This window comes from Onychostruthus taczanowskii, unplaced genomic scaffold (assembly GCF_017590055.1).
Source record: "Onychostruthus taczanowskii isolate IOZ18803 unplaced genomic scaffold, ASM1759005v1 scaffold14, whole genome shotgun sequence".
Taxonomy (NCBI): Eukaryota; Metazoa; Chordata; class Aves; order Passeriformes; family Passeridae; genus Onychostruthus; species Onychostruthus taczanowskii.
The window spans coordinates 6,852,110-6,877,097 of NW_024498573.1; the positions used below are offsets into that span (position 1 = coordinate 6,852,110).

General features: G+C 53.9%; 1 protein-coding gene across 4 annotated transcripts in view; it reads left to right on the forward strand.

Annotated features, from left to right (window-relative positions):
- The first annotated feature begins 14 nt into the window (after window positions 1-14).
- FLT4 (fms related receptor tyrosine kinase 4) overlaps window positions 15-24,988 on the forward strand; it is a 57,602-nt gene continuing 32,628 nt past the window's right edge. For 3 of the 4 annotated variants that reach the window (XM_041397523.1, XM_041397524.1, XM_041397525.1), the window contains exons 1-2: window positions 15-171; window positions 21,361-21,457. In XM_041397523.1, the coding sequence (XP_041253457.1) occupies window positions 114-171; window positions 21,361-21,457 (155 nt within the window). In that variant the 5' untranslated portion in view covers window positions 15-113. Of the gene's footprint in view, window positions 172-2,983; window positions 3,127-21,360; window positions 21,458-24,988 lie in introns of those variants that run through there. The other variant, XM_041397526.1, reaches the window with a different exon arrangement.

A 24,988-nucleotide genomic window follows, 5' to 3' on the forward strand; every position in this document is an offset into this window, starting at 1 on the left:
TCCCCGCCCGCCGCCGCCGCGCGTCGCCGCAGCTGGGGCGCGGCGGGAGCAGAGCTCGGGCGCGGGGCGCTCGCACCGCTCCGCATCGCACGGACCTGCCGGCAGCCCCGGAGATGAGGAGAGTTTGCACGCTGCCCCTCTGGCTCTGGCTCGGCATTGTCTCGGAGGCAGGTGAGCTGCCGGGGCTGCGGGCTGCCCTGCCCGCTCTGATGCCGCTCCGCACCTGCGGGCGCGCTGGGGACGGCGCTGCTCCGACGGGACGGGATGGGACGGGACTCGGCTCCTCTGCCCGCGTGTCCCCCAGACCCCGCAGGGACCCGCACTGCCAGCCGCGGCGTCCCTCACCCAGGATGGGGATGTGCCGTGCCCCGGCGCTGCCCGTCCCGGGCTCCTCCATCCCCGGCGGGGACCGGCGCTCCCGGTCCCGCCGATCCCAATTCCCGACGGGGACCGGCTCAGTCCGCCCTGGGGTGCCCCGTCTCCGACCGGCGCTGCCCGCCCCATCCCCAGCCAGGACGCGCCGCGGTGCCCGCCCGGGTGTCCCCGACGGCTGTGACAGCGCACCCGCAGCGACAGCAGGGGCGGGAGGACCCCGCCGCGGTCCCCTGGGGTGCGGGGAGCCCACGCCGTGCTCGTGTCGCGGATGTCTCGCCGCGAGCGGGGGGAAACCCCACGGGACCGTCGCGGGAGGGATGCCGCTGCGCGGGGACGCGCCCGGCTGGAGGGCAGGCTGGAGGCCAGTCCCGGCTCTGTTTATTTATTTTTTCACGCACAGAGTCATTAATTTGTGTGTGCCGCGGAGGAAGGCGCGAGGAGGCGGGGGTCCGTGCAAGGCTGTCCAGCCTGCCTGTCCCAGCTCTGGTCCGCCTCGGAAGTCACCCGAGGCAGATCCCAGTGAAATGCCTTCCCTTCCCATAGCACTTCTGTGGCAAAAGGCTGTCGGGCAGAGAGAGAGAATGCAGAACCACGGCAGAGATGAGGCTGCAATGCCCTTCTAGCAGGCAGAGCTGGGTGGGCACTGCCAGGGCAGTGAGGACAGGACAGATACCCCCAGAAGAACTCTTTCTTGCACAAGTAAAGCATTTATAGCCCAGATCAGAGCAAGACTGAAAGAAAGTTAGTAATGGTGGAAGCTTGCAATGAGGGGATGAATTTTGGGAGCATAAATAGAATTTTCTGTAGCATCAGCTCAGTGACTCGCTATCACCAGTGGCATTTGCTGCTATTGTTGAAGTGAGCTCACGGGAGAGCTGCAGGTGTGGCACGAATAGCATCACCAGCAGTGCCACTGTCAACCTGCTCTGCCCAAAAAGCTGCTGATGGCTCTGGTGTCAGGGGGCCAAAGGACACAACGGGTGGCCAGAGCTCAGGGGATGCTCAAGGAGGCTGGGCAGAAAGGAACCTGCTGCTGGTGGCATTGCAGCAGGAGCAACTGTTCAAAGCTCTCTTGTTAGCAATTTGTGAAGCACAGTGTAGCTGCTCCCGGGCTCTTTCATCTCCTGGAGGTGCAGGAGCAGTGCCTGGGAGGCTCTGGCCAGCACAGCTGTGTGGCCTCGTCAGCACAGGGCTGAGCAGAGCTTTGAAGCTCTCGGTGCTGCCTGATTAGTGCAGTGAGGAAGGGCGATGTGGAGCTCAACTGGGGGATGGTACCTCGGGGATTTGCTTCTCCTCCTTCCATTCTATCAATGAGGACAATTTGTCAGTGCGTAAAGGATCCACAAATTTCTCATTAACCATAATCCCAATGGGCTGCAAATATTTGCTCCCCTTGGAAGCAGAGATGTGTGTGTGAGACTGTTCCACCTGTGAAGGATGAAATAATCATCTCAGGATCATGAAATGTCTGTTCTGGCACCACTGTTCTGGTGGCTGTTTAAATGGGCCAGCATTACAGACTGCTGTGTGTAAGAGCACAAAGCTCTTACACATTCCAGCTCCATGGTGCTCCCAGGATGGAGTGGAGCTGGGGAGCTGCCCTGTGCAGGCAGTGAGATGGGGGGAACGGGCAGAGGTTCAGCCCCAGCATTCCAGATCATCTTGGCCTCTCAGGGTAACCTTTTGAGAGTGGTGATGAGACCATGTGCTCCCTTGAGCCACCTTCTTCTGGACACAGAGCAGTGCTGAGCCCCCCACAGCCAAACAATCCCGCTGGTGACACTGGCTGGCTGCTTCCAAGGGTGTGTGGCTGTTGTGTGAGGGAAGGGCCCATGCTTGTGTAGGACCTGAGCCGATTGCCTTGGCTGCTGCTGCCTGCTCCCCTCTGGGATCACACAGAATCCGGCCGGGTGCTGGGACAGCCCCGCGCTGGCCGTGCCAGCAGCAGCAGTTGCCTGTGCAGCTGGGATTTGAAGCAGTTGCTTTATTGCAAGTAATAAACATGGGCCATTTCAGCGACACCCTTTCATTCAACAGCCCTGACTGCGCAGCAACCCCACCAGGCTCAACCACAGCCATGAGCCAGGGCCTCCAGGGGGAATGGGTTTTTGCAGGGATGCAGCCTGTGGTCCCTGGGGGCTGCCAGGGAGGGGACAGCCACAGCTCCTGTGCCCTGCTGTCTGCTTAAGGATGATTTCAGATGAGTGAGCTGCAACTACCGCCCTGGGATTTGGCTTGGGCATGTGAGACCGCAGCTCACTGCCTGCACAAACACCCACCAGGGCGTCACTGAGCTCAAACTGACGTCTGGTCAGAGGGACACTCCTCCAGCAGCACAATGTCCCCAGCCAGTGCAGGCAGGGTGGACGGGGTTTCCTCCAGTGTGTCCCGTTCCACTGCACTGCCTCTCTCCCATGGGCTTGCTCCATGCAGGATCGCTGTCCCCAGGGTTTCTCTTGGCCCTGCGTTGCTGCGGTGCTTTCCGGGGCAGGCGTGGGAAGGGCAGGTGCTCCCAGCCAGCCAGGAGGGAACAGGCTGTTCCCAGCATCCCGAGGCAGTTCCTGGAGAAAGAAGGGGAGAGCGGGATCCCACGGGAACGGCAGCAGGAGGGAGGGGACCGTGGCCAGGGAGCAGTTTCTCCAAAACCATAGGGGACACCCACCACACTCCGGAGGTTGCCTTGCAGAGCTGGAGGGGGTTCTTGGTGGGGTCCCCAGGTCTGTCCACCTCTCAGAAGCCTTGGAGAGCAAGGTGAGCCCTGGGGATAGCATCTATCTCACCCACCTTTTTCTCAGCCACTCCAGCTGGCACAGCAGAGGTGGCTTTGCCATTCAACCTGCTGGACTGAAACAGCCCCAAAAGGATGGGTGCAAGGCAGGGGACTCCTCACTCTCAGTTTGGGGGGGCTGTGCATTTAAACTAGGTGGGGGGAAGCTGCAACAAGCTGGGGGTGATGGGGAGGTCCTGCAGGTGCAGGGAGAAGCAGAAAGCCCTGTGATGGCCAGAGCCCATAGGCTCCACTGCCCGGGGAAGGTGGGGAGCCAGCAGTGCTGGTTGTTTCCGTGTGAGGAATGATTAAAGCTGCAGGGCTCTTCCACTGGGATAGACAGGCTGGGGCACAGTGCCTGAGGGCTGCAAAATCACAGCTCCCCTGGAGAAGGCAGCTCCTGGTGGATTCCCGTGTTGGGAGCACGGTGGGAGGCTGGTGGCTTGTTGCACGCTGCTGAGCAGCAGTGGAGCTCACCTTCACAGGGCCTTGTGGGTGTGAGATGTTTGCCTGGGTCCACAGGCAGTTGTGCATGGAAAAAAAATGGGTTTGCAAAGAGAAAATCCATGGTTCAAGCTGAAAGCCCCCCTTTCCCACCTTGGACTGTGAGCCAGAGGTGCCCAGTGCTGTGTTTCGCCTTGACCTGCCCCAGCTTCCCCTGCAGCTCCTGCACATCTCCAGCTGGGCGAGGGGCAGCAGCCAGGTACACATCCCACTCCTGCTGTGTGCTGAGAGGGGATCATGACCTCCTGGTGCATGCCACGGTTTTCCGGGGAGACCAGAACTGAGCCTTGCCCTGGGCCAGAGCTTTTGTCCTTCATTAGGAAAAGAAATACTGCTGCAGCTGCACTGGCATCTAGTGACTGGTTAAATGAATTCCAGGGGTTTTATTGCCTCTGGCTATCCCAGACCTTTGTTTCTCATTTCACGTTGTTAAAAGAGGGGGTTAGCCAGGTCCCAGGGGGGCTTTTTCTCTTTGGTCAGAGTAGTTCTGATGTTTTCGGCACAGCATTATTGCCCATCTGCGTGCCTCATTGTTAAGGCAGAATAGTGGAAGCGGAGGTGGCCTGTGGTCAAGTCGGCGAGGAGGCACAAGCCCTGAGCTCAGCGTGGCCACTCCTTTTGTCGAGCAAATCGCTCCATCTGTAGGTGCAAGTTCAGCAGAAGGAGGGTGAAAAACCTGGCCCTGCAGCAGCCGGTGCTGAAACTCCCACTAAGTTTTATAAGCTGAGGATATTAAGTGGGGAGTCTTGGAGTCTCTCCTGGAGTTGTTTCCCTGCTGAGGTAGCAGAAACAGGTCTCAGCCAGTGACTTGTATTTCACCTTACAAGTTCTCCCACGAGTGAATTGTTTTTCTTGCTGTGTTTCTGCCCCCTCCTTCCAGGGCGAGGATCCCTGGCGCAGCCTCTGCGGCCAAACCTGGAGGTGCCGTGGGACGGACGTCATGTGCTAATGAGGGAGGATCGGTTTAGGGGGTCAGGAAAAGGCTCTCTCTGGGCAAACAAGGAAGACGTGGTGATGGGGGAAGGCAGACTTAAGTGCTGTGGTCTCCTGTATCTGAGCATAAAATAACCGAGCAGCTGCTGCTCCCCTGCTGAGGTTCTATGCAGTGAAAGACAGCAAGGACCCCAGGGCAGCTCACAGGAAGGACCACGAGAGAGGGACAAGTGGATTGCAGATTGTCCTGGTCCCTGTTACTGATGGGCACAGCCCTGGAGCGAGCAGAGAGAAAAATGAGATTAAATTTTACCTGTCTGCAGCAGCCAGCCCGGGGTTGGTTGCAACTCCTGGCAGAGCCTGGAAAACCCCAGTTCTGTTTCAGAGGAATTGGTGAAAGAATAAGCTTTACTCTGCTCCTGGTGTAGGTGCATGCAAAGAGGGAAGCGATGGAGCAGCTCACTGATGTTTTCGGGACCCGTTGCCTCGATGTGAGGTGTAGCTGCCCACCCATGTGCAGGTGTGATGGGGTTCAGCCTTCTCCTGGCTCCAGCTGGCTGGGAAAATGCCAGCCAGGGCACCGAGTCTGCCCGCCGTGCTCTGGGGTGCCAGCAACAGTGACACAGCACTCAGGCTCCATCCCACCACAGGCTCAGCACCCTGCCTGGTGAGACCACCTGCTCAGCAGGCTCTGGGGGCCAGGGTGTCCCCCAGGGAAGGGTTAAGCAAAGAGGAGCAGTGCCAATGCCAGGCTGGGTGTCCAGGTTCTCCCTTGGCGGAGGTCAGTGGTGGTTCATGGGAAAGGAAAAATTGGCAGCTGGGCCGGATGTCCCTGCATTTCCCCTCTTCCTGCAGCCGCCTGAACGATGTTCCTTATTTAGCTTTCCTGACGGACAGGAGGAATCTGATGGCGGAAACTGTCACTGCCTGATAACAGTTCAGGGACCCCTTTATGATGGGCGGCACGGCAGGGAACAGGGCAGCGCTGCCCTGGCTGGGAGGGGACAGCCAGGGCTGCCCTTTGCTCCGGGTTCTCGGGGACGGCCAGGCAGGGCGGGAAGGGCACTCGCAGCCTTTCCCTTTATGCAGCTCTGTGTACAAACCCTCTCAGTGCTGCTAAAAACACTCTCAAGACCAAGAAGTGATGGTGTGTGTCTCTATATCTGTAATATTGGCTATTTTTCCTTCTTTTTGGTGAGGCATCTGAGCTGGTGGAAAGGGCCATGGATGGGCAGAGGGGAGGCATGGACAAAGCCACCCTGCCAAGGTCTGAGACCAGGTACTTGGTACTCACTGGAAATGAGGATGTGAAGGGCAGCCAGGGCTGGGGTGCTCCAGCAGGAGCTGGGAGTGAGGACTGGTGCCACAAGTTGAGCACACACATCAGTACTGGGAGCAGATCCCATAGAGGAATGCTGCACAAGCAGATGAACACAGCAAAGGAGATGTTCCTCCATGTTTTGACCCCAGCTTTTTCTCCATGAAAGATGGCATCTTCTTAGTGTCTGAGCCATTGTCTCATATGTACCCATGGTGACCAGCCTCAAAACCACAGAAAGTCCTGAAACACATCTTGTATGTCAATGTATCCATTGATTTTTGCCTTGCATCTGTGGGGGCCACCAGGCTGCTGCCATACCAGTAACAGCATTGTTTCCATGGCAATTAATGTACTTTAAAAGGGCAGAATGTACAGCAAGACTGTATTTACTCAAAAGCAAGTCCTAAGCATAGCAGTCCTTGCCACTGGCCAGGGCATTGTACTCTCAGTCTGTGGAATGCCCAGGTTGGCATTGCTGTGTTTTGCATTGGGATGCAGGACATGGTGAGCTGGTTCAGCCAAGGCTGGATGGCACAGAGCTCCCACAGACCTGTGCAAAGGCTGTGCCACAGCCTTGCACCTTGAGGCCACCATTCCTCTGCTGCTTGGAGTTCTGTGTTCCCTAAGGTGGTTAGAGTTGCACACTCCAAAGTGAGCCTCTGTTTCAGTCTTAGCTGAGGAATGCTAAAAATCTCACTGCAAGATGCAAAACCTCTGCAGGAACTCAGAGGGGTTGTGTCAGTTCTCTCTGAGCCATCTGCTGTCTGACCAGGTCACCCACATGAGCATCCATGAGTTGCAAGACTGAGGTTTGGATCATCAAGCCATGGTGGTACCTCAGCTTCTCACTTCAGCTGAGTTCAAATCCCTTTTGTGGTTGCTTTCTGTCACCAAGCAGCACAGGCAGGGAGACTGGTGCAAGTGGAATTGCTGTATCTGCTCATATGTGTTCCTGTGCTGCTCTGTCAGTGTCACAGGTGGGTGCAAGGCTGGTGGACATGGCAAGGAAGCAGCAGCTCCTGCTCCAAACCCCAGTGCACATTTCAGATGGTCATGCTGAGGATGAGATACCCTTGGGCAATGCCAAGGATTTGCATCCTCTTGGCTGTTTTGAGGCAGAAAAAGCAGTAAAATTCATTTTGCAAGTTATTTGTTTAAAGTTATATGTGTTTCTGATGGTGTCACTTTCTAGCATGTGTCATTGCAGTGGGATGAGTTAACTTCCTGCTGCACTTTCCTGGGCAGGAGTCATCTCATCCATTCCCTCACACAAAAGTTTGGTGTAGAGCCCAAGGCGTTTGCTCTATGCTCAGCTGGGGGGAGAAAGGCTTTTTTGTAGATGCTCCAACCTGTCCTCAAGGAGGCATTGAAGGAATTAGGGAGGTGATGGTGGAGCCAGCTCCCAGCCTACACGGTCTGCATGCATCCATGTTCCCAAGACTGGCTCTGTGCCTCAGCCAGGTTGTATTTAACCCCACAATTCCCCCCCTTCCTCACTGGCCAACCCAGCTCCCTCCACCTCAACTGCTCACTGCTGCATGAGGGGACTGGCATCGTCTGGCTGAGGGTAAAATGAAAGAGCAACATCAAAACAACTGAGCCCAGCCTCAGGAGACGAGGGCAGAAGGAGACTGGGAGGCAGTGGGATCATGTGGAGTGAGCAGTAGACAAAGGAAGGAAGTTTTTATTACTGGGCCAAATCCTGAACTCCTTCAGTTGTATTTAGGCCAATGTCTCAGTGACTTCAGTGGAACTTGGTCTGAGTAAAGAGAGAAGGAAGAGCTTCAGAATCTGGCCCCTGAGTTATTGTGTCACGTGGGAAGCTTATAAAGAATTTGCAAGCTCACGGTGGCTTTGCTGTGCAGCTGGTGGTAGCCAGTGAGCAGCACTCCTGGCACCTTCCCCTGGTCACTGTCCCCTTCCTCTCTGGGTCCTTCCCCATCGTGCAGCAGGTTCTCCATGCCAGCTGCTGGCAGGGCAAGCTGGGGCTTGGCAAACCTTGCAGGGCACAGCGAGGTGCCCCGAGCTGGGCAGTGGCTCCACAGCTGTATGAAGGTCTGTGTGCACCTTCACAGGGCTCAGGAGTCCCATGGAGGGTTTTGGGGTCATCATCCTTCTGAGTTACAGAGGCACTGAGCTCTCCATGTAGCAAGGAAATCTGTAAAAGTTTTACTGGTTTTATTTATTCCACAAAGAAGCACAGGGATGTGTAGCAGAGCCTGGAAATTCCTCCACTAATTTCTCAAATTGATTGGGGGCACTATGTATGTGTCTGCACAGACATGTGTGTGCTGACAGTGAGGTTTGGCTCCAGGTTTAGCTCTCCATCTGTAACTTGTTTTCCCCATTTCTGAAGTACTGGTGTCCACTGAGATGGATGTTAGATGTAGTGACCTAAAAAAATAAATACTGACATAAGTGCGGTTCAAGCCAGTAGTTTCCGTGAATGACAGTAAATCTTGATATTTACTGAGGCAGGAATGCTGGGCACGAACAGTGGATTATACTCAGGTTTGGAAACTGCCAGCTCAGAGTGACGGCAGTGAGTGAAATGGCACCCAGCAGAGGTGACGGCATCCAGCGCCCACAGAAATCCATCACTCACACCCTGCGTCCTCCCAGCCCGAGCAGAGTCCCCAGAGGGGCATAACTGGGTCTGAGTGGCCATCAATCCCCTCCCCATGCTGCAGCCCTGGCCCTGGGGAAGCAAAGGGCAGAGGTTTAACAGCATGTTTGAGTGTGGCAGCCAGCTGCTGAGTGGGATGCTCCCACAGGAGGGGCACACATCCACAGCAAGGAGATCACTCACCCCTGGGCAAGCAGTGCATGGCCCTGGTGCTGGGATGAAGCACAGGAGAAGAAACTGGCTCCAAAAGGAGTTACCTGGTGATGCCTTGTGAAGCAATGTAGTTAAGAGTGTGCATCTGGGCCTGGTGCCTCCTCACGGGGTTTGTTGGCTGTTGCCAAACTGTCAGACTTGGCAGATCCTGGGCTCTAAGTGCTGGCTCTGGCAGTACTGCTGATGCTGGGATAGGATCAGAGGATATCCTGGTCCTTCATCCCCTCTCTGTGCCATGACATCCCAGAGTGCAAGGGAAGGGCAGCTGCAGCACATCCCGCAGTGCCCCGCTCTGTGCAGGCAGGCTCAGACCCAGGATGTGTCCCCTTGGGTGGCAGGGTTGAAGTTGGATTTTCCTGGCCGTGTTTGCTTACTCCTGTGCTACAAGGACTGACAGGGGCACCACTGTTAGTGCTGCTCTGGGTGTAGCGTGGTGTCCACAGTTTAAACATGGGGATGGAGTTTGATGTTCCTCAAAGGCCCTGTATTGTAGGGAAGCAGGAACCTTTCCAATGATGTCGGTCACACCAGGATTGTGTCTAGCCCAAGATGCAATCCCTGCTGCCAAGGTGCCTGTGTTGCCCAATGATGTCCCTCCACAATGTCCAGCATTTCACAATATTTATGGCTGTTCCTCACCCTTGGCTGCTTAGACAAATAAAGCTTGATGCAGCCTGAGGCAGTTAATCCTTAGCTCTCCAGCCTCCCAGCAATAACAAGGAGTGGGTGGCATTTGAAAGAATGCACTGAGGGAGAGGGGGAGTGCTGGGATCTATTTTTTATATGGAGGGGGAAATCCAAGCCTGCCTTCATTGAAGATAAGCGACGTGGCTGGGCTGAGCTCTGGCTCAGAGGTTTTAGTGGTGATAGAAGGCAGGAGACTTTGCACAGTGTTGGCCTCACCGTAACCTTTGCCAAAAGAAAAACACTTCTTAATACAATAGTGATTAAAAAAAAAAAAAAAAAAAAAAAAAAGGAAAAATAAACAGGACCCCACATGAACTTAGGAAACCTGTTCTGGCATAAAGAGAGATGTGTATGATGAAATAGACCTGGGTGGCACTTGGAAGGACTCTGGCCTCCAGACCCACATTTCTGGGAGTGGGGAAGGGCTAGTGTCTGTCCTGGCCCCTCTGGTCCAGTATGGTGCCAAAACACCCCTACTCCCAAACAGCTTCTGCTGCATTTGTGGACCGAGCCAATGTGTCTTTCCTTCATCCACACCTTGAATTCCCAGGAGGCTGGAGAGGCCATCACCAGCCTCACCCCACGGCTCTGAGCATCAAGTACCTCATGGTGACCAAATGGAGAGCTGAGGAAGTGGCGTGTTGTTTCTTTAGCACCGTTTCCCTGTTGGTACTTGTGCTCCTTGGCTGGAAGTCATTAGCATGTGTAAACGCTTCCTTCCCTGCGCGTCCGCTTGCGTGCTCTTCCCACTGCGCTGCGTGGCAAGGGAAGCACCTTGGAGCAGGAAAACAACAGTCAGCCTCTGCGCACCAACAGAGAGTAACTGCGTGTTTATGGAGCTTGGTCACCCTGTGTGTAAGCTATTTTTAAAAAGCAGAAAAAGGAGGTTTAGCTTATTGGCCTTCCAAGAGTGCCGGAGTCCTCTAGTGCCATTTAGGCTGGGCCTTTCATTGTAGGAATTGTGCTGTGATATACAAAGTGTGACATTTCCAACTCAGCCTTTCTTGGAAGGGAATTAAGTTAGTTTCATAGCTGCACAAGGGGTGTTATGTGGAGGTGGAGAGAGAAATCTGTGCAGATGTTAAACAGCCAGCTAATCTCAAGTGACGCGAATGCCCCAGTACACTTTGGCTCTCAGAGATGATGATTATCATCTCCCGCTGCAGTGGGTCCTGGCTTGTGGTCACAGCTCTGTGCCAAGAGAAACTGAGAGCGTGTGCATCTGTGACTTGCCATTAACGCCCTGGACAGCCCCACAGGGCCAGGCTTTCTTCCACTGCCCTGACTCTCGGCATCTTCAAGTATCTTTGCCCAGCAAGGAGCAGATGGGATCGCTGACCCAGGGCTGAGGTGCAGCCCAGCAAAATCCTGTGTTGGGGCAGAGCTTTGCTGTACTCTTTAGAGCCCATCCCTCCTGGGGATTCTGCAGAGAACAGAGTAAGCTTTCATTAACCACATCAGGGAAGGCCCTGGGTTTGGGTAGCTCCGGCTGCTTTCAGGAATGGCAGAAAGCCAAGCTGAGCTGTGCAGTGGAGGGTTGAAATTTCTTATCTCCTACATGCTGTAGGTGCATTTACCCCAGGGATCCCAGCTCCCGTCCTGCTCGCACCGAGGGCTCTTAGATCTGCAGCGAGCGCTCAGAACTCCTCCGTCAGCCCTCGCTGCTTGTGTCTGACCTCGTACCTGAGCCTTCCTTCCTCTGCCGCTCCTCTGATGACTAATTCTCCTTTGAAGAGTGTGTGCCTGTGATCTTCCTGGCCCTCCTCGTGCCCACCCCACCCAGGGTCGTGCTGATGCTCATGTGTGCATGTGCAGGTGTGCACGGAGAGGCTGCGCAGGGAGGAGGGCTCGTGCTCCCCAGGCAGCAGCTCTCTCTATGCTCCTGATCACTCTTCCCTTTGCTTTATTATTATTATTTTTAGATTATACTCAGTGCTTGAAGCCCCCACTTTGATAATCAGGAATTTTAAATTCCTCCTGCATTTTGCTTGTGCTTCCTACTTTCTACACCCATCCTCATCTAACATAGCTTTTTCATGTTGCATTGACTCTGGGCTAAATTAATTTTCTTTGTTCCCTGTGTGCCTTTAATTAGAATGAATAAGGATTCCTCCTTTCTTGCACCAGTATACATTTTCCCAAGCCAGAGCAGCCCAGTTTCTGCTGCCCTACCCTCAGTGGCTCAGGCAGGGATGGAGGTACAAGGAAGCTGCATTAGAGCCTTCTAGGGAGTCTAGAGCAGATGGGGAGTTGAATGCAGGTTTTCTAAGGCCAAGATAATCATCTAATTGCAAAACTATTTTTTCCCCACTTACCCTGTTTATCAATCAGCTTCTCTTGCGCCTCACAGCTGGAGATCAACTTGAGGGTGGGTTGTGCTGCAGAGAACAGGCACTGCCAGCTCCAGGGCAGCTGTTTGGTTTGAGGGCTCTGAGTTGATTTCAGCTCACAGCTAAGTAGCAAACATCTGGATGCAGCCTCCAGGGACATGAAGATGGAGGAGCAGGTCTTTTCCACTCGGTACATTGTCTCCCAGTGCAGCTGCAGGGCTTGCAGACCCCTGAAAAAGCCCATCACAGTCAGTCTTGCACAGCAGGCTGGGCACAAGGCAGGCAGGGCATCTCAGACTTTGCTGACATGGGGGAAACCTGCCCTGAGTGACATACAGGGTTTTTTCAGTGTCCTGCTCAGTCTGTCCATAAGCCAACAGTCTTTGGAAGAGTTAAACTTCAAAGGCCAGCAATTAAGCCCACACACTTCAAGGAAAAAGCAAACCTGTGACTTGGTTTTTTCTTTCCAAATGCTACTGCCCTTTTCTCTCCGTGCTCAGTGCCGACCCTCGGGCTCTGTCTGATTTCCCGGTCAGCTGCCTCTGCCTCCTCATCTCCCAGCAAGAGTTGGATGCTGAGGCCTCACATGGCTTGAACTCCATCTTCCCCCAACAGCACACCTGCACTTTGCTTCGGCAGGAGTTCACCTGAGCCTCTGAAAATGGCTCATGATGGAGTTGTAGTTGATGATGTTGAATCTAAGGGTTTCCCTCCACTGCTTCTCAGGCTTTTCCCTTCCTCTGTGTTCATGCAGCAAAGTCCGGGTGCTGTGAGTGGAAACCTCTGCCCAGAGGCTGAAACTGCTCTTGGCTTTGCCTGGACTGGCAGCAGCATCAACATGGGCAGCTGGAGAAAGGGGATGTTGCCCTGGCATGGACAGGGAGATCCTGGATGTACCCTCTCTGTTGTGGCAGTGGATGGTTTAGAGATTCCTGGACCTCGATGTGTCACCTGGATCATGGTGTGTAAGAGCTGGTAGTGACTTGTCTTCTGGGAGCTTATCTCTCTTTGGGAATCTCTCTGTGGATGTCCCACGGTGGAAAAATTCACAATTTTGCTGAGTTGTGTGAAGAGGTACTTGGTCATCTGCCTTGTAATTCTGCAGGTACAGTGTAAGAAGCAGTGGATTGTAATTTCATTCCATCATTTCCCTTTAATCACTGATGGGCTGCCACTTCTTCTCAGTGGCCAAAGATGTGTCCTTAGGGTTCCATGGGTTTGTACCCACTGCTGCCATAGGTACCTCAGCCCAGAAAAGCCCCTGGGGTTGCACCTGAATAGTCACAGGGTGGAATTAACCTCTGGATCCTGCAATGGTCAGGCAGCTCCTGAGCAATCCCAAAGAGATGAACTGGAGGGAGCAGCAGTACAAGCCTTTCCCAAGACACTTGCCCAGAGATCCCCGACCCCAGGGCCCGCAGGGGGATGTCCCTAGCCCATCCTGGTCATGCATTTGTGCTGGCAATACCTTATGCCAAGTAGTAGACTTGGACCAACACTCGTTTCACACAAGCTATGGACCATCCTTTGCACCCCTTCAAGTCAGAGATGTAATGAACGGTGTTAATTGCTGATATCAGTCCCCTAAAGCCATCTGATCCCTCTGCTCCTTCTACACCACGTTAATCACACCCTGCTGGGGCAGAGAAGGTGAGCAGGGCGAGCTTTTGAAAGAAGTAAATTAAAACAGGAAGAGAAGCAACCTGACAGTCCTTAAGATGTGGGAGGATAATTTTAATTGAGTTTTGCAAGGGTTTAGCCGTGCAGTTAATAGGGGCCACTGGAAGAGGGCTGGTTATGTATGCTAAGCAGGACAGCGCTCCTGCAGAGCCACGGCGGTGGCAGAGTGGGAGCTGCCACAGGCCTTTGGGTAGGTCTGAGGGTTTCTGCCGCTTAGGGAGTGAATCCTGCGGACAGAATAGGTCCTGTTCCTGTCTGAAGGCGCTGGGCTCCCCCTCCCCTCCCTGCGCATCCCGCTGAGCCGGAGCTGCCCTCTGAAATGTCAGGGAGAGGAAGCAATCCTCGGCTTGTTAGTTTCTACAAGGAAATAAAACACACAGATGGCTCGAGCATCCTCTATCTCAAAGGCAGGAAAAGGATTCTCCGGGCAGGAGCAGGCAGCCAACAAACGCGGAGCGATCCAGGCAATGGAGGACCAAACAAAGCAGCGTCTGGCCAGCCCTGGCCCGCAGCAGAAAGGGTGGGCCGGGGCCGCCGAGGGGAAGCCAGCCCTGTGATGTGCCGGAGCATCCCTCGCTGGAGCGAGGGCAGCGAGCAGGCGCTCCCCTGGGGCCCGGGGGGGCTGCTGACAGCAGAGATCCTGGAGGAGGTCTGCAGGGTGGCCCCGGCTGACCCGCTGCCCCCGGCCGGACATGTGGCTACCTGACACGGGCTAACTTTGGCTCAGGACGGAGCCTCTCGGGGAGGATGGAGCAGGGAGCGAGCGCGGGGGGGCACGGGCAGGGAGAGGAAAGACGGCAGGAGACAGAAATGCAAACATGGCCTGACAGCCGTGGGGCAGGGGGAGGGGAGGAGGAAAAAGCAGGGTAAACCTGGCAGGATGGAGCAGGAAACCGGGCTGGAGCGAGCAGGGCGATGGTGAGATAGTGCTTCCTGCCCAGAGAGAGCGGCAGACAGATAAACACCCCCAGACAGGCGCTGGCTGACCCCTCCTTGGGATGCTTTGGGATGCTTTGGGATGGCGTGGTGGCAGGACCCTGGGGCAGAGCAGAGTCCCAGCCCAGGTGAGAGCATGGTCAGGCACTGGGTGTAGCCGTGCTCTGCTGCCCAGGGCAGCCGGCTCGGAAATACCCTGATAGAAATCCGTGCCTGGAGGCACCAAGGGACCAGGGATACACGGGTAACTTTGCTCCTCAGGACAGCCCATCTCTCTTGAAAGTGGTTTCTGCTTTTGAGCTGCTGTTTCATTTCCCTAATGGACGCCCAGCTCGGAAGATGAAATGTTGAAGGAGCCCAGAGACCTTGTGCTTTTTTTTTGCCTCATTACCCATCGGTGCAGGTGGTTATGAGATACCAGAAAATAACCAATTAATTAAAGTTTATCAGCCATGAGAGGCTAAAGAGACTTGTTGGGTGCATGCACTGAGACCAAGCAGATTTTTGGACTGAGGCCTGTTTGGCCAGAGCCACAGGCACTGGGTGTGCAGCTGTGGAGTGCCAGGGGCTGGGGAAGCAGGGTGGAATGCCCAGCCTCGGTGCTGCTGCTCTGGCTGTGGCTTCTGCTGGTGTTGTGACCATGCTGCTGTCATGTAATGTGCTGCTTATTTCTCTACCCACCCCATCCCACTCCCCACTTCGCTGCCAGGCAGGGGGATGCTTTGGCTGGGGTCTCCCCTGGTTGCAGGTGCTGAGCTGGAGGAGAGCCCTGTTCCTTCAGTCCCCAAATGCCTTTTCTGTTTGGACACATGTCCTTCCACCTCACTTGCTGCAGACACAGGATGCTTAGGGTATCTCCCTGAGAAAAGCATTTCCACCGGTTCTGGTGGTCCTCTGGTGGCCCCTTCCTCAGCCCTCCTGTTGGCCCCTGCTCAGGGGGCTCCCATCTCCACACACCAACTTGCCCACAGGTGTTTTAGGGCAGAGATGATGTCTCACACTACTGGTGGTGGACGGGAAGGATCAGACACCCAATAATGATGGTCACCTCTGTGTTTGCATTGACTGAGTTTCTACAGTTTTTTCTTTCTGTCCCCTGAGAAAGGACACATGTTCTAATTGAAGCAACTGATCTGATGCTTTGAGAACGTCCCCACAAACTGGTGAGGATACAAATCCGCCCCACTTTGATTTGGTGTTGTTGCAGGGCTTTGTGGTCCATGGACAAAAATTTGTAGACCAAAGGACCAATGCCTTGCCATTGGCACAGCCCACCATGAGAAGGGAATGGTGCTGCCCAAGGCCTGAGTGATCCCCTGGTGTGTGGGTTCAGCTGTGTGGCTGGGACTGTGATGGTGCTGCAGCACACCGGGATCAGAGGGGTGGTCCTGCACTGAGAAGCACAGCCCCCCTGTTTAACCCTTCTCAGGCAGGTCTGAACTGAGGGCCCATCCTGAGTTGTAGAACAGGGAATATCTTCCATGAACCCATAAAAGAAGGGGTCTGCTCTCTTTGTCCTTGTGCACATGCATAGTTTGGGGGGGATTTTCAGTTTTCTATCATTATCTTTTTTCATTTGTTCATTAGCCAGTTTCCATCTGTTTTCCTCCCATCTCCACTGTGGGCCTGGGTGGCTGTCACCCTGCCCTGGCAGTCCTCAGGCACAGGCTGCTGGGCAGAATCTGCTCTGTTTTGGTGTCAGTTCCTACCATAGTTTGGGGCTCTCTTTGCCCACTGTGAGTTTGGAGAAAAGACACCTGGTGTTTCATCCCTACATCGGCTGAAGCCTGACATTTATTTCTCAGCCTCGTGTGATATCTCACCTCTCTGCAAAACAAGCCTTCCTCCCTGCTGGAGAGCACTGGGAGGAGGAAGAGGAGGAGCTGACAGCCCTACTTCAAATTTCCCCTGCTGCTCTGCCAGCTGCCTGCTCCTTGTGTGACGTGACACTCACGCTTTGCCGCTCCAACCCACAGTTGGATGCTTGCCCCGTGCATGAGAACAAGTCGCTCTATGGGGGAACTTCAGCCTTGTAGGTGGGAATTTGGCCTGGCTCTGCCTCCAGCACGTGGACTTCCCACATGTCAGGTCCTCCAGCACAAGGGCAGTGAGTTGTACCAGCACAGAGCAAGTGGGGAATGGTAACTGGAGTGGGGGGGGAAATGGCACCTGAGGTGCCGGAGTTAGTTCCCATGGGGCACATGCAGTTTTGCCAGAAAATGCTGCTAATTCAGACAAGTCCAGCCTGGAAAGCAGGAGAAGAAGTCTGCAGAAAGAGCAAAGCAAAGCTTCTCCTCCTTCTGCCCCAGTGCTAGCTACTGCTGCTTTTTTGAATAGTCCCTCTTGGCCAGAGAGGTGCCAGAATTCTACTGTTGGCTGTTCAGGAGCAAAGCTTTCCTCACGTAGTAACTGGCATAAACAAAATTTTCCTTTTTAGAAACTGTCCAAATCTTGGGTTCCTGCATTGCTTTGTTGGACAGATGCTCATTGACTGGGAGTTTTTTTCTGAAAAAAGCAAAGGAGAGGTGGGGCAATAGAAGGACCAGGGGAGCTTTGCTTGGGGAAAGGACACTCTTTTTCCCTTCCAGCCTATCTTTTGCCCCAGTACAGCACTGGGATGGGCAGGCTGGGCTGGGCAGGGTGCAGGAGACAGGCCTCACCTGGAGCAGCTTTGCTTTGTGCACGTTATCTTGCAGCTCTTGTCACAGGACCCCAAGGTGTGGTGGCAGGAGCTGAGCTGGGCCGGTTAGCTGGGGACATGTGCTGGCTGTGAGCAGTGGTCCAGCCCAGCGCCGGGGAAGGAAGTCAGCGAGAAGGACAGAGTGTGAACGAAATCCCTCTCCGGAAAGGCGCCCCGTTAATCAGTCAGCGGGGCCGACTCAGCAGAGAGGGAGGGAAGGGGAAGCAGAGAGGGGCTGGGGTGGTGTGTGGGGCTTGGGGGAGGATCCGGTGCAGGGCTTCCTGTGAGTGGAAGCAGATGGGGAGCAGGAGCTGTGTTGTGCCATACTGCACCATACCATGCTGTACCTTGTCCCACACACAGCCTTTGCTCTGTGTCCCAAAGCCTTGGCATGCTGTGGCAGTGCTGCCTCTGGCACTGATGCTGCTCTGCAAGGATTTAACATCTGCAGCCACTGCAAGGCAAAACCAGACCCTGTGGAGGGCTTTCCCACATGCTCAAGGGTGGAGAGAAGAGGCCAGTCTGCAAGATGCCCTGGGGTGGATAGCACTTTCCAAGGTGAACTTGACTTCCCCACGAGGCAGGGAGAGCCCTGGATGCAGGATGCAACTGAGAGCAGCAGTGGTGTCAGGGTGCAGAAAGAGGTAGAGGGGCCTGAAAATGAAGCAGCCACCAGTGATAAGGAGAAGGCTCTCAGTGCAGACTGGCCCCTTTCAGAGCCAAGTCCTGCAAGATCAAGGCAAAGAAAACTGCTGGGAAATGTGCTTCTCTGGAAATAGACAAGGTGTGACTGGCTGTGGGATCCTGCTTCCTCTCACCGCATCCCATCAATCCCCCTCTGTTTATTTTAATATCCTGCTGCCAGCTTGCTTGAAAAAAAAGCTGCAACCATCTTGAAAAAACAAAGCCAGAGCTGCTGCATGCCTTTTTAATTACTTTAATGCTCTCCCTGTGCAAGGGCACACTTGGGTGTGCGGGAGAAAGCGGGAACTGCTTGGAGGGCTGAGGAGATAAAGCATCACAGGGGTTGGAGGTGGGGAAGGAGGGACTCAGAGGAGAGGAGACACTCCATGCTCTGGAGACATCTCCCTCGCACCCTGGGATTTGCCAGAGACACAAACCATCTGTGTGTCGGTTAGCAGAGACTTTATGGCCAAACCCAGCACCAAGTTCAGTGCTAGGGAGAGCAAAAGGCAGGAGAGAGCCATGGCAGGGCACATGCTCCCTCGGGGAGGGAAAGGGCAAGGCCAGCAATGGGGTGGATCCGTCTGGCAAGCACAGAGTGATAGAGAATTTTTGCAGGGAAAGGTGATGGCTTTGAAGATGATTTTACGGGCTGGGAATGGGTCTGTGCATCCCTTTGCCTGTCCTGGATGCCATGGATGGCTCTGGACATCGGCATCCCTAGATGCTAGGCATCAGTGTGAGCCAGTGCAGGGAGTCCCCAAAGTTCCCAGCAATCCAGGGCTGGTGAAGAGGCTGGATGGCCACGAGAGCTGGCCCGCAGTGCTGCCAGCAGCAGGAGTGTCCCCAGCCCTGCGCCACGGTGCTTTCAGAGTGAGCAGTGGTTCCTTTTCCTGTTGTACTCACGGAGGGCCATGGACAGGATGCATCTGCAGGAATCCCACAGCCCCAACCTGCACAGATCGTACTTTTCCTTTCTTCCCCTCCACCCCCTGGTGTTGTTTGCTAACAGGTCACCAGGCAGCACGTGAAGGGAGGCAAGGGGTTATTTCTGCCGCCGTCCTGCTCCCCCCAGCCCGGGTGGTGGGGCAGAGCACTGGCCAAGAGACTTCTGCCACCTTGGCACTTATTTAGTGGCTCAGGCAGAGGGACCATGCCAGTTTTAAGATCTAATTCAGTGCCTGCTGCAGCCAGCCCTGGAGCTGGCCATGCCACAGTTTTTGGGGATTACCTTTCTGCTTGCTGCCCCAGAGCACAGACAGGATGAAAAGGTTTGCTGTCCCCAGCCAGCCCTGTGCAAGCCATTATCTTCAGCATTTTGGGCTGAGCATTGTGGGGGGACAGGCACCCCCAGCTGCTCCTTGGGACGATGGACAGGGAAGCTGTGGCCATCTGGAGAGCAGTGTTTGCACTGGGATAAGTGTGTCCAGCATTAATAGGAAACGCAGCTTAGCAGACAGATTCCTTCCCCCTCCTCCTTTTTTTAATAAACCTTTTTACATTTTGAAGGGATTTTACCAAAAATGCGGTCATTTATTTTCACTGCCCCGGGGCACATTTTTTCCGTGTGACATCTGACGTCCCCTCCTTCGGGAAAGGGGAGGTTGGAGGCGCAAGGCGGGGTGTCCTCCATGGTGGCCGAGCACCACGCAGCCCCAGGGACCACAGTGACCGTGTGCTGAGTGACAAGCGATGGCTGCTGCTGTTGTTGTTGTTGTTGTTGTTGTTGGAGAGGTGTCTGTAGGACAGGCCGTGGCAGCGGGACACGCACACAGGAGCTGGGCCTGGGCTGACACTCCTTGGTGTGGGCAAGTGGAGGAGAGGCGGGAGATGGCGGGGGGAGATGGCTGTCACCCTGCTGTTGCCATGGGGGCAGCCATGGGGACACCTCAGAGCTGCGCGGGCGGGAAGGAAGTGGAGAACAATTGGGGAGAACAAGGCCGGCAGGCCGGGCCTGGCAGGGCCGGCGGTGCCGCTCCGCACGTCCCTCGCCGCCGTGTCCCCCCAGCAGCCTCTCCTGGTGGCACCGTGGCTTCCCCACCAGCCTGGATCCCCACGCCACCCCTGTGTCTGAGAAGCTGGTGGCCATTTGTTGTCTCCTGGATCAGGGTTCCCCACAGAGAAATACTCCTAGAATCATTGGATGATTAAAGTTGGAAATGACTTCTAAGATCATCAGGTCCAGTCATTAACACAGCACCACTGTGTTCACCATTAAATCATGTCCCCAAGCCACATCCACATGTCTTTTGAACACTTCCAGGCATGGCGGCTCTACCACTACCCTGGGAAGCCTGTTCCAATGCCTGACTGCCTTTTCAGTGTAGAAATTTTTCCTAATATCCAATATTAACCACCCTGGTGCAACCTAAGGCCATTTCCTCTCATCCTGAGGCTCTCAACCTATAGTACTCAGGTCACAGTTCTGGAGGAAAGGTGTTACAGCTGCTTGTGAAGCACGTGGAGACACCACATCCTTGAGACCTCTCCATCTCTGCCAGATCTCTCTGATACCAGGGTTTGAATGTTACAAGGGAAGGAAACAGACATACATAGAACACTGTTGCAAAAAACGTCATGTTTTTGTAGAAAGTCAAGCCAGCAGCATATTTTTGCATTCTTTTCTTCCTTAGCATTTAGCACCTACCTGAGTCACAGCCTCACATTCCATAACATTTCCCCCCCTCTCTATTTCTGGTTAGTTTGCTTGTTTTTGCAGTCAACAAGACTTCTTTTGAATTATCTCACATCTCCAGAAGCTGGAGTTTTAAGATAAAGATCATGAAGTAATGACAGTTGGCAACACTGTGCTGATGAAAAACAACAGTAGTCTCTGAGGGTAACCGGTACTTCGAGATGTTTTGTCCATGAGGAGCTCACTTAGGGTGCGTGTCTGGCATGCCAGAAAGGCAAACACACAAAAAGTGAGACTCTCCCTGAAAAAAGCTGGAAGAAGAGCATGATAATGTTTGTCTGTCCCTGAGCCTGGATAATCTCACTCCTGGAATGCCTGCTTGGTGGTACAGGGAAGGGGGCTGCTGCAATCCACTAAGGTTGGTCCTAGTCAGGTGACTGCACCTGAGAGTGCACCACAAGAGAAGGGCATTCCATGAATGCCTCTTTGCTCTGGAGAGCATCTCAGTCCAAACACTTTTGTGGTGTCTGGGCATCCCTGATTTGTCCCCCTGATTACAGAAAGATACATGTGTATGGAAAAATCTCTTGCCAGACTCCCTCCAGTTAGCAGAGGGGATCATTTCAGAGCCCTAGTCCAAGAAAGCCCAGTATCATTCACCTGGTGAGGAATGGCTACAGTTGAGTTCCCCAATTTTTGGTCTTCCGTTCTTTTCTGGCCCTCATCCGTGCTAGGCTCTCTATCAAAACCCAGGGGCTGTCTGGCCCTGGCTCAAGATCTGCTCACTGGAGCCAGGAGGGCTGCAGGCAAATCTCTTGTGTCCCACTGAGCCAGCATTAACTACCTTGTAGGAGCAGACCCCAAGGAGATGTTGGCTTCAAGAGCCTCTGCCCCTCTCTGGGCTGGTGGCACCAGGATACTGCTGCCCACAGCACTGGGGCCAGGCTCGTGGATCTCTGTATCATCCCCTCTCTCCTTTCTCTCCCCAGATCTGGTGAGCAGCTATTCTATGACCCCTCCTACTCTGAGCATCACTGAGGAGGAGCACGTCATCAACGCCAAGGACACGCTGACCATCACCTGCAGGTAGGCACCAGCAAGTGCTCTGTCTACTTTTACCTGGTGAGGGTTGGAGGACCAGGCAAGGAGAGCCCACCAGGGACACCTTGGCTGCAGTACTCCAGCAAATTAGCATGTCTGACTACAAATCTTCCACATCCCCCAAGTGTGAATTCATCTAATTAATTGAAAAATAAGCAAAAGACATCTCAGAGGATTCAGTGATAACCTCTGCTCTAGTCTTTTGGAGAAGAAGAAAGATAAAGAAACATTTTGTGTGATTTGATAGCTTTGCTGTTAGCTCTTCAGGGAAAGTGGTCTTCCTGACTCTTCTTGTCTTTCTCTGACGTTGCTTATTCTCACTTCACTGGGGCCACTGAGATTGAAGTTCAGGTTTCTAAATCTAGTGGGATATTTGGGGGACACTGAGAAATATCCATGGGAGAAGGCAAGGCTGCAGTTAGTGGTGGCTATGAGAGGCCTCCAGCTTTTCTAGGAAGAAGGGATTTAATGCTCTCCCTTTACATATGTGGGTGAAAAGAAGCCCCAACCAGGCCAGGTGAATAACTGTGAGAGGAGCTGGAGAATCTCTCGTTGTTTTGGGCACTGTGGCTCTGAGAAGGTGGTGTGTCTGAACTGATTTATCTGTGCTGGGACACTTGGCTGTGCATGTTTTCTGAGCTGTCTCCTGTCTCAGAAAGCAAGAAAAAAACCTCCATAAACAAGTGGGCGAATTGCCCAAGGTCAATTTTCCTGGAGTTTCCCTTCAGCAGCAGAAAACAGATCCATGCTTGGGATCTGAATGCTGGGTCCAGTGGGGATCTAAATTCAGCGTGGGCCTCAAATGGGTGTTTCTCAGTGTTATATATAACCACAGAGCAATTACTGCAAACACTTGGCTGGCATTGTGTTCATGTCTTGTCACAAACATATTTAACTTTTCCTGGAACAGATGGCATGGCTTTTCCTTTGTGAATCAGTTCATAACCAAGGGAGAAGGACAGAGGAAAGGTTGTTGATATTAATTACTGAACTGCTTTCACTTGGTCTGGGAATCTGAGTTGTTGTGGGCTTGTTTTCATCCGGTGACTTGAGGAGCCGTCATGAGTGCTGAGATTTAGGAAATGTGTGAGTTGGAGATCTGTCCATGACTGTCTGTGGGGGGCTGTGGTCAGCCACAGAGCTACTGTGGGAGCATAGAGGAAGAGAAGGGAGTTTGGGGATTCTAGTGCTCTGCCATGATACTTTTCTTCACAGAGGGATGTGGGAACTGACACTCCCTATTAAAACCTTGGAAGAGGATATTCTGAATGAGATTAGAATCAGGGCAGACCCTTTCTCTACAGGAGTCCAGAAGGGGACACAGAAAGCACTTTTAAGACTGTTGTCTATAGATTGAGCCAAGTTTAAAGGACATACTGAAGTTAGAGGTGTGGTAAGAGAAAGTGTCTTCTGCAGCTGTGAAAGACTGAACTGGCCAGCTGAAGAGCCCAGGACCATGTGCAAACAGCACTAAAACCCACGTACCCTCTGTCCATATTGCTCTTTGGCTGCTCCTTGCCCCTGTGTCCTGCTGTCCCAGATGTGCTCCTTGGGGCTGTGCAGTGTCCTTCACACGATCTGCAGATAGATAAGTCTCAGTATCTCCTGCATGGTTCAGAGCATTCCTCTTTTCCTTCTGAGCTCTCGGTCCTGTGTTTGTCTGTCTTGAGGAGAGGACTTTGACTGCAGGACACTTATTCATTTGAATGAAGAGTAAATCTTTCCTGGTCCCTGGATCTCTAATTACACCCAGCTGCTTCTCCAACCTCTTCTCTGGACCATGGCCACCCTGGGAAGACCTGGCTTGTGTTAATGGGAGCTGAAGGGAAAAACATGCAGACCACCAAGAGAACAGGCAAAGGAGAGGGTGGTGGGTCAGGGTAGGGCAGAAACAAATACAAAATCAGATCCAGGATTCAGGGATTTCCTGCTGAGCATCATGTTGGAGGTGACTTCAGTTTGACCCTGGTCTTCCCTTGAGAGCAATGTCCTCTGGCTGCTCTTCAGGCTGCCCTGGAGCCAGGAGTACAGGCTTGCTTGAAGCAGTGCTTCAGCAGGAAGATGAGCTCAAAACCCCCAAGTGAGACTCACTGGAGACCTTTCAAGCTTCACCCACTGAGCGTGAGAGCCATGCAGCCAACTGTGCTCTCAGGCTCCCTCACAACAGCCTGGATCTCAGACATCCCCAGCTCTGCTGCCCTGCTCCTGCTCCACAGCCCACCAAGCTTCATCAGTGACCAGAGCCCGTGACAGGCCTTGGGACAAGCAATGCCTCTGGAGCTGGGCATGCTTAACAGATACACAAAGGCACAACACACACACACAAGGAGCCACCAGATGCTGGGGCTCTGCTTTTGCAAATGCCATCACATGCAGCCTTGTTCCCTTGTCACCCAGCACAAGGCACCCTTGAGAGGCCAAGACAGAGTAGGGGACCAGTACAGGAGTGTTCCCCAAAATAGAGATTGTGCCAGGGCTGGCTGAGAGCCCCAGGGATGTTTTGATCTAAGCAGGTGGCAGAACAGGGGGAAGAGGCTGCTGCCCAAATGGACAGTGCAGCTTTTATTAGCTCTCATTCCTAGAAGGAAGGAAAGAATATTGTGAATCTCTGCATTCATGCCCTCAGCAGCCAGAGTGGGAGCAAAGCAGAGAGTTTGTGCTGTTCCAGCTCATGAGCATTGGAGCAAATCCCACAGGAGCCAGCTGCACAGCAGCAGAAACCTCTGGAGGGATCAACAGTCTGTGCCATCCTGTCCCGTCCCGTCCCGTCCCGTCCCGTCCCATCCCATCCTGCAGGTGCTGGGCACACAGGTGGGGAGCAAACCAAGAAACAGCAGAAACCTCTGGAGGGATCAACTTGGTCCTGTCTGTCCCATCCCATCCCATCCCGTCCCGTCCCATCCCATCCTGCAGGTGCTGGGCACACAGGTGGGGAGCAAACCAAGAAAAAGAAGGGCAAGGATGTCCTTTGCTGCCCAGTGAGCTGTTCCCAGCGCTGACTCACAGATGTGCAAAGCCATATGTGGCAGAGAGGAAATATTTGACCCCAGAGCCCTCTTGGCTCCCGTGGAGGAAATGAGCACTGTGGCAGGGCTGAAGAGCCTGAGGATTATGTGAAGCCCCACAACCACTGCTCCAGAGCAGTGTCCAGGAACATACAACACCTGCTGCCCTCTCCTACACGTGTGTGGCTGCTGTGAACATCTTCCATGGTGCTGAGGGGAATCTGGTTTATCCCAGCTAAGCCACAACCAGCTTTGTGCATCATACCACGCATGGGAGTTTCAAAGAGGATTGAAGAAGAGGGGTGCCAACTGCAACATCTCCCTTGAAGTGCTTCTGTCCTGAAAAGATTGAGGAAAACAGCTGTGGAGAAGACTACAGTGCATTTTTTTCCAGCTGGCATCAGCAGGCTCTATCGCCAAGAGGCAAATTACCACCGAGCTGAAAGAAAACAACTTGGGAATAAATCTTGGAAGGTGACTGATAGGAGAGAGGGAACTGTCCAAAACTGCT